At 52.9% G+C, this 11,464-nt stretch overlaps 1 protein-coding gene across 4 annotated transcripts; it reads left to right on the top strand.

The window, feature by feature from the left end:
• The first annotated feature begins 7,010 nt into the window (after positions 1–7,010).
• On the top strand, positions 7,011–11,003 carry BRD3OS (BRD3 opposite strand). Of its 4 annotated transcripts, none has more exons than XR_010729018.1 (3): positions 7,011–7,100; positions 8,479–8,619; positions 9,226–9,802. XR_010729018.1 is itself a non-coding variant. In XM_066255786.1 (3 exons), the coding sequence occupies exon 3, from the start codon at positions 9,798–9,800 to the stop codon at positions 10,050–10,052; it is 255 nt and encodes an 84-aa protein (XP_066111883.1). In that variant the 5' UTR covers positions 7,027–7,164; positions 8,479–8,555; positions 9,226–9,797; the 3' UTR covers positions 10,053–11,003. The 4 variants fall into 4 exon arrangements, 3 of the variants coding, with proteins under 3 accessions (XP_066111883.1, XP_066111882.1, XP_066111881.1); XM_066255786.1 differs by having other exon boundaries at positions 7,027–7,164; positions 8,479–8,555; positions 9,226–11,003; XM_066255785.1 differs by having other exon boundaries at positions 7,027–7,164; positions 8,479–8,571; positions 9,226–11,003.
• The last annotated feature ends 461 nt before the right edge of the window (positions 11,004–11,464 follow it).

The raw sequence follows: 11,464 nt of genomic DNA, 5'->3' as shown, positions 1-11,464 counted from the left end.
CCCTTTGCTGTGACTCCCCCCATCACCGTGAGATCTTCCTTGTCTTTGGGGGCAGGTGCATCCTCACTTCCTAGCCCGACAGGCTGCTCCAGGCTTCATCTTGTCTGCTTCTTGTCCAAGCCTCCCTCGGCCGTTGCTGCTGTGAGGAGCACTGCTTCCTTTTACGGGAGAATAGCGAAAGCACCAGTTGAGCCGTAGGTGGCCTCCTTGCTGTCAGGGTGCCACGGCCCCTCAGCCCTCTCCATTGACAGATCAAGGAAATGCATGTGTGTACACCAACCTGTGACCATACAGGTGTCTAGAAGCACTTCTATGTGAGACCATCTGCATCTGCATGAAGCTTAACATGCGCTCATCCTCGAGCCTCCCGCTCTAATCCATCCCAGCACACATCGTTCTAGCATGTCCCCTGCTTACCTGGCATGCCCACCCCGGCAGTGACAGGCCTGGCCCCCTCCGTGGGCCATGTATAAATACTTAGTTGTTTAATTCCCATGTACATGTACGGCAGGATCGGAACTCAGAACCCGAACCCCCGTGAGAATCGCTGTGTGTGTGTGTGTGCGTGTGTATTTTAAGATTTTAGTGATTGGTTTTTGGAGAGAGAGAAAGAGAGATAGAGATGAGGAAGAAGGGAGAGAAGCAGGAAGCATCTACTCATAGAAGTTGCTTCCTGTATGTGCCTGGACCTGGCAAGCCCAGGGATTCGAACCGGCGACCTCAGCATTCCAGGTCGACACTTTATCCACTGAGCCACCACAGGCCAGGAGAATCGCTGTATATTTTGACGGACAAACACATCGTTAATGTTAAGGTTTGTGACCCGTTTCAGAAAAACGATATTGTTTTCTGTTCTCTTATAAGTCAGTCTCCACTGTTGCTCTCTTCCCGCGTAGGTCGGCAGTGGGCCCGGACTCTCGCTTTGGTGAGACGGGGCTCCGGTTCAGCTTTCGCTGGGTAGATCTCCAGTTGCTCCCGACCACGCAGTGGAAAGTCCACACCTCCCCCTCCCCACCCCCCCACCCCCCCGCCCTGCGTTCCCTCAGGTGCACTTGTGAACTTCCTCTTTCATTGCATTCTGTGTGTCTGTATTGGCACTTGTGCCCCATGGTCTTAACTGCTGCACCTCTGTGGCGAGTCTGAGACTTCCGAGAAGCAGATCTTCACGCTGACTGTTCCTCAAGGCGATCTGGGCCATCTTTGACCCTTCACCCCTTCACCCATCCGCTCCTCAATTTCAGAGTTGGCTTGGGGTGGGGGAGGGGTTGCAAGCAAAGCAGTCCGTGCTGGTTCAGCTGGGACTGCCCTGCGTCCACAGTCAGTTGAGTTTGGAAGAATTGACATCTCTAAATGCTGAGTGTTCCAATCCGTGATGAAGTGCTTCCTTGTAAAGGGTGGGGTGGGGCGGTCTGTGTATGTAGAAGTCTCGAACATTTGTGGTTAGACTGATTATTCCTAGTTGTTTGATATAGTTTGATTTTTTTTTAATATTTTTATTTTATTTTTATTTATTTTAGTGAGAAGAGAGAGAGAGAAGGTGGGGAGGAGCAGGAAGCATCAACTCCCATATGTGCCTTGACCAGGCAGGCCCAGTTTTTGAACCGGCGACCTCAGCATTCCAGGCTGACACTTTACCCAGTGAGCCACCACAGGTCAGGCGATATAGTTTGATTTTATTGTAAAATTTTATTTTAAAATTTTTTTTTTTTTTTTTCATTTTTCTGAAGCTGGAAACGGGGAGAGACAGTCAGACAGACTCCCGCATGCGCCCGACCGGGATCCACCCGGCACGCCCACCAGGGGCGACGCTCTGCCCACCAGGGGGCGATAATCTGCCCATCCTGGGCGTCGCCATGTTGCAACCAGAGCCACTCTAGCGCCTGGGGCAGAGGCCACAGAGCCATCCCCAGCGCCCGGGCCATCCTTGCTCCAATGGAGCCTTGGCTGCGGGAGGGGAAGAGAGAGACAGAGAGGAAAGCGCGGCGGAGGGGTGGAGAAGCAAATGGGCGCTTCTCCTGTTTGCCCTGGCGGGGAATCGAACCCGGGTCCTCCGCACGCTAGGCCGACGCTCTACCGCTGAGCCAACCGGCCAGGGCCTGCTTTTAAATTTTTGTTTCTCGGCCCTGGCCGGTTGGCTCAGCGGTGGAGCGTCGGCTTGGCGTGCGGGGGACCCAGGTTCGATTCCCGGCCAGGGCACATAGGGGAGGCACCCATTTGCTTCTCCACCCCCACCACTCCTTCCTCTCTGTCTCTCTCTTCCCCTCCCGCAGCCGAGGCTCCATTGGAGCAAGGATGGCCCGGGCGCTGGGGATGGCTCCTTGGCCTCTGCCCCAGGCGCTAGAGTGGCTCTGGTCTCGGCAGAGCGATGCCCCTGAGGGGCAGAGCATCGTCCCCTGGTGGGCGTGCCGGGTGGATCCCGGTCGGGCGCATGCGGGAGTCTGTCTGGCTGTCTCTCCCCATTTCCGGCTTCAGAAAAATGCAAAAAAAAAAAAAATTTTTGTTTCTCTTGGGTTTGTACACAACCACAAAGTCAATCCGTTTTGTTCCCTTTTCTTCCAAAGTCCCACTCCCTCCTCCTCGCCCATGTATATTTTTTCAGTTTGTTGCATCACGATACTGGGTGCAACTTCACAGGTCAAGGTGACAGGGGCAGCCTTGGCGTTTTTCTAACCTCGAAGCGGAAGCTCTCAATGTTTTGCTATGGATATGATTTTCTTGTATGATTTTTTTTTTTGTAGATACCTTCTACCAGACAAAGTCTATTCTTATTCCTAGTTTTCTAAGAATTTCTTTTAATCACAAAAGTTAAAACTGAACCAAATGCAGACCTGTGGTGGCACAGTGGATAAAGAAAGCATCGACCTGGAACGCTGAGGTCACCAGTTCGAGACCTTGGGTTTGCCCGGTCAAGGCGCACACGGGAAGCAACTTCTATGAGTAGATGCTTCCTGCTCCTCCCCCTTCTTCCTCAACTCTCTCTCTCTCTCTCTCTCTCTCTCTCCCCCCTATATGTCAAGGCACAGACGGGAAGCAAGTTGATGCTTCCTGTTCCTCCCCCATCCTTTCTCTCTCTCTCTTTCTCCTCTCTCTAAAATCGACAAATGAAATCTTTTTAGAAAAATTGAATCAAATGCAGATATTGAAATGGTTATATGATTTTTTTCCTTCTTTAATATGTTAATGTAAAATGCATTGAATGGATTTTAAAATACAAAGTCAACTTAGTGCTTCTGGAATAAACCCAATCTGGTCACGGTGTTGTGTGTGTGTGTGTGTGTGTGTGTGTGTGTGTGTTTATGTGTGTTTATATCTGCTACATAGGTCCACTATTTTGTCCAAGCTTTTCACCCAGATGTTTATGGATGAGATTAGCCAACAATGGCCCTTTCCTGCAATGTCCTTGTGAGTTTTTGGTGTCAAGGTCAGGTAAATTCATGAAACAGGTTGGAGATTATTCCCTCATTGACTGTTTGCAGCAAAATCTTTGTGTAAGAATGATTTTATTACTTCTTTAAATGCTTCTGGGATTTCTCCACTGTCATCATCAGGACCCAGTGTTGCCTTATGGAGGGTTTTATATGGACAGACTCCATTTCTTTAATAGGATTATTCAAGCTGTCTCTTTCTTCTTGTGCCCATATTCACAAACTCTTTTTCTAGGAATTTTTCCATTTAGTACAATTTACAAATTTATTGACATCAAGTTGTTCAGTGTTGTTTTATTATCTCTTTAACGTGTATAGCTTCTGTTGTAAGTGCTCTTTAATTCTTCTTTTTTTGTGTGTGGGAGAGACAGAAAGAGTCAGAGAGAGGGACAGATAGTGACAGACAGACAGAAGGGTGAGAGATGAGAAACATAAATTCTTTGTTGCGGTTCCTTGGTTGTTCATTGATTGATTTCTCATATGTGCCATGACTGGGGGGGGGGGCTACAGAAGACCAAGTGACCCCTTGCTCGAGCCAGCGACCTTAGGCTCAAGCTGGTCAAACCAGATGAGCCTGCGCTCAAGCCAGATAAGCCCGCGCTCAAGCTGGCGTCCTTGGGGTCTCGAACCTGGGTCCTCCACATCCCAGTCCAACATTCCATCCATTGCGCCACTGCCCAGTCAGGCTCTTTAGTTCTTTTTTTTTTTTTTTTTTTTTTTTTTACAGGGACAGAGAGAGAGTCAGAGGGATAGATAGGGACAGACAGGAACGGAGAGAGATAAGAAGCATCAATCATCAGTTTTTCGTTGCGACACCATAGTTGTTCATTGATTGCTTTCTCATATGTGCCTTGACCACGGGCCTTCAGCAGACTGAGTAACCCCTTGCTCGAGCCAGTGACCTTGGGTCCATGCTAGTGAGCTTTTCTTTTTTTTTTTTTTTTTTTGTTCAAGCCAGATGAGCCCGCACTCAAGCTGGCAACCCCAGAGTCTCGAACCTGGGTCCTTCCGCATCCCAGTCAGACTCTCTATCCACTGTGCCACCACCTGGTCAGGCGCTCTTTAGTTCTTAATATTAGTTTTGTGTCCTTTCTGTTTCCTTGAGCAGAGGTTTACTACTTTTATTAGTCTCTTCAGTGAATATATATATTCTGTTGACTTTTGGTAATCGTGTGTGTGTGTGTGTGTGTGTGTGTGTGTGTGTGTACTTAATTTCTTCTTTCATCCTTATTGCATTTACTTTATTTAGGTTAATTTTTACTGTTTTTAATTTCTGGCGTCTTGAGATGGATGTTTAGCTCTTTAATTCTTTTTTTATTTTTATTCAGTGAAAGGAGGGGAGACAGAGACAGACTCCCACAGGCGCCCCAACTGAGACCCACCCGGTATACCCTCTAGGAGGCGATGCTCTGCCCATCTGGGGCCCTTGCTCCATTGCAATGGGAGCTGTTTTAGTGCCTGAGGTGGAGGCCATGGAGCCTTCCTCAGCATCCAGGGCCAACTTGCTCTAATCAAGCCATGGCTTCAGGAGGAAGAGAGAAAGAGAGAGAGAGAGAGAGAGAGAAGCGAGAGGGGGAGTGGGAGAAGCAGGTGGGCACTTCTCTGTGTGCCCTGAACCCAGGATATCCACTCACTGGGCCCACGCTCTACCACTGAACCAACCAGCCAGGGCCTTAACTCTTTAATTCTTAACTTGCCTACTTTTCTAATATATGTATTAAGGCTGTACGTTTCACCCCAAACATGATTTTAACTGTATCCCATGATTTTTTTTTTTTTTTACAGGGACAGAGAGAGAGTCAGACAGAGGGATAGATAGGGACAGGCAGACAGGAACGGAGAGAGATGAGAAGCATCAATCATCAGTTTTTTGTTGCGACACCTTAGTTATTCATTGATTGCTTTCTCATATGTGCCTTGACCGCGGGCCTTCAGCAGACCGAGTAACCCCTTGCTTGAGCCAGCGACTTTGAGTCCAAGCTGGTGAGCTTTGCTCAAACCAGATGAGCCCACGTTCAAGTTGGTGACCGCGGGGTCTCGAACCTGGGTTCTTCCGCATCCCAGTCCGACGCTCTATCCACTGCGCCACCAACTGGTCAGGCTGTATCCCACTATTTTGATATGTCGCGTTTTTATCATCATTAATTTAAAATGTGTATTGCGCATTCCTCTTTGACCCAAGAGAAATTTATAACTATTGAATATATTTCTTTTTTAAATTTACTGATTGATTTTTAGAGAGGAAAGGGAAGTGAGAGAGAGACAAAAATGGCAATCTGTTCCTATATGTTCAATCCTGACAGGGGATGGAACCCCGCAACTTTGCATATGGGGATGATGCTCTAACCAACTAACCAACTGAGCTGTCCCGCCAGGGCTTAATGATCGAATATGTGGGTTTTCTTCTAGCTATCTTTTTTTTCTTTGTCTTTTCTTTGTATTTTTTTCTAAGTGAGAAGCTAGAAGGCAGACATGCGCTCGACTAGGATCCACGCAGCACCCTCACCCACCAGGGGGCAATGCTCTGCCCATCTGGGGCATTGCTCTGTTGTAACCAGAGCCATTCTAGCACCTGAGGTGGAGGCCATGGAGCTACCCCCAGCGCCCGGGCCAACTTTGCTCCAATTGAGCCATGGCTGCAGGAGGGGAAGAGAGAGACAGAGAGGAAGGAGAGAGGGAAGGGTGGAGAAGCAGATGGGTGCTTCTCCTGTGTGCCCTGGCCGGGAATCGAACCCAGGACTTCCACACACCGGGCTGATGCTCTACTGCTGAGCCAACTGGCCCGGGCCCTAGGTATCTTTTTAGTGTTGTTTTGTAGACTATTTTCCCTGGGACCCTATTTATGTACGACTTTCACATTTTGAAATGCGTTGAAACTGATGCATGGTCTGGCACAGTCAGTTTTTATAAATGTTCTGTGTCCTTGTAAACAATGAATTCGACAGTCGTGGGCTCAGTGCTCTGTGGATGTCCATTACGTCATTTTCCTAATCATCACTGGGGGAAACACTATAAATAAAACTTCAGTCAGCCCTGGCCCAGTGGCTCAGAGTCTAGAATGGTGTTTCTGCACACAAGGTCACGGGTTCCATCCCCGGTCAGGGCACACAGGAGAAGTGTGCACAACTAAATGGAACAACGAAGTTAATGCTTTCTCTCTCATCAATAAATTCAAAAATATATGTGTGTGTATATGTGTGTCTTGAAGAGGAATTGAAAAAAAAAGAAAAAGGACAGAATCAAACGAGAGTCTTACTGGAGCATGACTGGAGGTGGCCAGCATGGGGACCTGGTGACAGGACTGGTGAATTCAAGACCTATTCCCGAAAGCGTGCCCGGGGCAGCACGAAATTATTTAAAAAGTAATCGCATCCGTTATTAGCAGTAAGCATGCTAACAGCAAAAGCAACAGCGGTTGAGAAAGGACACAAGCAGCAGCAGCACAAAAGCACTAACTATAAAACGCTCGGACCAACGGTACCGTGGGAGGACCGCGACTCCGCCCGCCCCGCCCCCTCTCCGGCTCCTGCAGGCCCCGCCCACGAGGCGCGCGCTCCGGCCCCGCCCCGAGGGGCGATCGGCGGCTCCGGCTCGTCGCGCGGGCCTGCCTGGCCTCGGCGCTCGGCTGGGCATGCCTGCGGCGCTGCCATGGAGACGCGGCCCTGCGGCCAACTGGTGCGGCGGGGGTCTAGGGCGCTCTTCCCCGAGATCCTGGCGTCGCCGAGACCCTACCGCGCGGGTGACAGCGGCGCGCGCGGGCGGGCGGTAGGGGGAAGGGGACCCAGAATGTTGGGGGCGACAATGAGGATGAGCCATGGGGGCCCCGGGGTGCGGGTCAGGCGAAGGGTGACGCAGAATGCTGACGGGGGGGGGGGGGACGATGGGGATATGTTATGGGGGCCCCGAGGTGCAGGTCGGGCGAGGGGTGACTCAGGATGCTGGGGGGGACGATGGGGATGTGTCATGGGGGCCCCGAGGTGCAGGTTGGGCGAGGGGTGACCCAGGATGTTGGGGGGGACGATGGGGATGAGCCGTGGGGAATCCGGGGTGCAGGTTGGGCGAGGGGTGACCCAGGATGTCGGGAGGGGGACGATGGGGATGAGCCGAGGGGAATCCGGGGTGCAGGTTGGGCGAGGGGTGACCCAGGATGTCGGGAGGGACGATGGGGATGAGCCGTGGGGAATCCGGGGTGTAGGTTGGGCGAGGGGTGACCCAGGATTTCGGGAGGGGGACGATGGGGATGAGCCGTGGGGAATCCGGGGTGCAGGTTGGGCGAGGGGTGACCCAGGATGTCGGGGGGGGGACGATGGGGATGAGCCGAGGGGAATCCGGGGTGTAGGTTGGGCGAGGGGTGACCCAGGATGTCGGGGGGGGACGATGGGGATGAGCCGTGGGGAATCCGGGGTGCAGGTTGGGCGAAGGGTGACCCAGGATGTCGGGGGGGACGATGGGGATGAGCCGTGGGGAATCCGGGGTGCAGGTTGGGCGAGGGGTGACCCAGGATGTCGGGGGGGGACGATGGGGATGAGCCGTGGGGAATCCGGGGTGCAGGTTGGACGAGGGGTGACCCAGGATGTCGGGGGGGGGGACGATGGGGATGAGCCGAGGGGAATCCGGGGTGTAGGTTGGGCGAGGGGTGACCCAGGATGTCGGGGGGGACGATGGGGATGAGCCGAGGGGAATCCGGGGTGTAGGTTGGGCGAGGGGTGACCCAGGATGTCGGGGGGGACGATGGGGATGAGCCGTGGGGAATCCGGGGTGCACATTGGGCGAGGGGTGACCCAGGATGCCGGGGGAGCGATGGGGATGTGCCGTGGGAGGGAAGGGGTCCGGGGTGCGGGTCAGGCGAAGGGTGAGGCAGGATGCTGACAGGGGAGAAGGGGAGAACTCAGCAGCAGCCGGAAGCGAGGCGGACTGAGTGGAGCTGGGGGAGGCAGAGCTCACACAGAAGGAAAAGTGAACTTGCAAGGCGGAGAAAGCATTTGGTAGGGAGGGATGTTGTGATGCTTCCCTGTTGGGTTTTCACCTGACATCACTTTTCTTTCTGGTCCAGGGGCCTCCGGATGTCTGGAGCAGTAAGGCAGCAGTGGCTGGTTGAGTCACCAAACCATCCGCAGCCTGGCAGCCTCAGTAAATGCCCTCGCAGGTCGGGGGCTTGTCTGGGAGCAGTGCCTGGTGACCTGTGCCTTTTCAGGTTCTTAGGACTTGTTTCTCTGATACAGACAGGAACCCTCCGATAAGCAGTTTGCCTGGATACCCCCCGCCCCCCCAACACACACACACTCTTACTAAAAGATCTAGGCCTGACCAGGCAGTGGCACAGTGGATAGAGCATCAGACTGGGACACGGAGGACCTAGGTTCGAGACCCCGAGGTTGCCAGCTTGAGCACGGGCTCATCGGGTTTGAACAAGGTTCACCAGGTTTAGCCCAAGGTCGCTGGCTCAAGAGGTCACTCGGTCTGCTGTAGCCCCCTGGTCAAAGCACATATGAGAAATCAATGATCAACTAAGGAACCACAACGAAAAATAGATGTTTCTCATCTCTCTCCCTTCTTGCCTGTCTGTCCCTATCTGTCCCTCTCTCTGACTCTGTCTCTGCCACGCGCGTGCACACACACACACACACATAAATAAATAAAAGATCTAGGATGAGGCTCACAGTCCAGATCTTTGGAGAGGGGCTGAAATAGCTGAGTATGAGGCTCTGATCCAGAGTTGAGAACCTGCGCCATGACACCTGCCATTGCCACCAGAGCCCCCTTGCTCCCCCACACCTGACAGCGTGTTCATTTCTCGTAGTGTCACCTTGGGGAAGAGCTGCAGACCAGCCAGAGAAAAGCCAGTGAGCCAAGGCTGGCTCCACACCCACAAGTCCCACCCCACATCACCCTGCTCTGCTGTGAGCCCACCCACCAGGCGAGGGCGGTCCTGGGCACTGCCCTCAACTTCCATCTAGCCGCACAATGTCCTTTCAGTCGGGGGGACGCTGGAGTCATCTTTGCAAGTTAAGTGGTCCAAACCGTGGTGTCACAGTCACAGTAGACACCTGACAAGCTCATCCCAGTCAACTCCACACCTAATAAGAGTGCACCCAGCTGTCACCAGGGAAGGCATCTTCCCAGGTGGTTCTTAGCGGTGTCTTCAGAATGCTCAGAGGCTCCTCTCAAGTGTCCCTGCAACACCACCCTCCAGAGGGTACCACCCACCAAAGGCCTGAACCGTGGTCTAAACCATTAAGTTGAGTAAGGGACCCCTCAGACCCAGCGGCCGAAAAGCGTATTCATCAGAGCATTGAGCACAAGGTGGGCGGGAGGACCAGCCCAGAGCGGCGGCTGCAGGCTCAGGCACCCAGGAGGGAACTCTGGCCAGTGATGAGCAGCCGCGTCCCACTGGCAGAGAAAGCCCTGTCCGAAGGCTACGCCCGGCTGCGGTACAGGGACACCTCCCTGCTCATCTGGCAGCAGCAACAGCAGAAGTTGGAATCTGTGCCGCCCAGGACCTACCTGAGCAGGAGCCGAAGCGTGTGGTACTCGCAGTATGGAAACGAGGCCATCGTGGTCCACGACAAAAACAAGCTTGAGGTCTCCCGGGACACGGGCCAGTCCAAGTTTTGCACAATTATGTGACTCCCGCCGCCCCCTGTGAGAACGGGCCGGGTGTCCAGCGGCCATCTCGTGGACTTCGGGGCCTCACGGGGGAGAACGAATCGTGAGTGTGAAGACAGGGCTGTGGTGTTAGGACACACACACCCCAGAAGTGGCTCCTCACCCCTGGGCAGTGTCAGCACCAGCGGCCAGCCTGACCTCTGAACTGTCTGGTGCTACGGGCACGACCTGGACCGGGCACTCTGCTGGGTGTGTTTTTATGTTAGGGTTCTGATAAATCAACCAAGAGGGCACCCTGCTTACAAACAACCTTTCCAAGTTTGGTAGGTTTTTATTTCATTTCTTTCAATTACACGTGACATTCAGTATTATCTTAGTGTCAACCCGTGTAGGTTGTCTGTAATATTCACTTCAGCTTGGTGAAGGCTGGGCCAGCTCTAGAAAGAAGTACAGGAATGGGCATCATTGTGGTCGAAAATCCACCTGCAGGCTAGGACAGATGTCACTGAGGTCATTGGCCGTGCATTTCGGCAGGAACCCAGTTGCACCTGCATCGTGAATTGAGTCACCAAAGTGACCATCGGGTGTGAAGCACTATGGTGTTTTCCACACTACCTTCCATATATTTGGGGACTGCGGGCAAGTGCATCCAAAAAAAAAAAAAATTAAAGAAACCGAAAATTACTTTTAAGTTCCATGCCATTTCCTTGAAGGGATTTCCACCCTGATCGCCAGGCTGGACAAAGCAGGTTCCCAACACAGTATCTCAGCCTCTGTCCTGAGGCTGCAGTTCCCACCATCCACAGCGCCCGGGGACGGGTCATCTCCACACGCAGGCGGCCGAGGCTTAACGTGTGGGCAGTTAGGAGACATTGAGAAAGCACCTTCCACCTGCTGTAGTCAAAATCCGCGTGGCTATGCAAATGTCAAAGCTGGTTTTTATTTTCTAAATAAATACTCTCTAGGACTCTCCTCATGCTCGTATTTTTGTCTGTTCACGCTGTGTTGACCCGGCTTTCCATTTCTAGTAGCATCTGATGATTGCTAAAAGCCCTGGCGCAGAAACGCAGAAGGCACAGCAAGGGTGGGAGCCCTCCCGAGACGGGCAAGTGCAATCACGAGGTGACACCCACAGGTGGCAGCCTGCTCCCTGCACGGCTGTGGGCATTTCTTCCGGCTCAGCTGCGCAGGCAACACCAACACTGCGCTCCACCCGCCTTGCGGCAGCACTCCTGGGAGCCCACAGGCAGACAGGTGCGTGTCCTCGCTGTCACCGTGCACACAGCAGGTCCCACGCCTACCTGGACACGGTTCTTTTTGTAGCTGGGCGAGCTTGTTAGCAAACAACATCCCAGAAGTAGCGCCGTGGGGTCACAGGGCACCCCCAACACGTCATATCCGGGGCAAGACCTGGTCCCTGCTGAGGCATCCTT

This window comes from Saccopteryx bilineata, chromosome 2 (assembly GCF_036850765.1).
Source record: "Saccopteryx bilineata isolate mSacBil1 chromosome 2, mSacBil1_pri_phased_curated, whole genome shotgun sequence".
Lineage (NCBI taxonomy): Eukaryota > Metazoa > Chordata > Mammalia > Chiroptera > Emballonuridae > Saccopteryx > Saccopteryx bilineata.
This window is presented reverse-complemented; position numbering and strand designations above follow the sequence as displayed.

Excerpts from the sequence above, each read along its gene's own strand:
- BRD3OS (XM_066255786.1), top strand. The coding sequence starts at position 9,798 with ATGAGCAGCCGCGTCCCACTGGCAGAGAAAGCCCTGTCCGAAGGCTAC.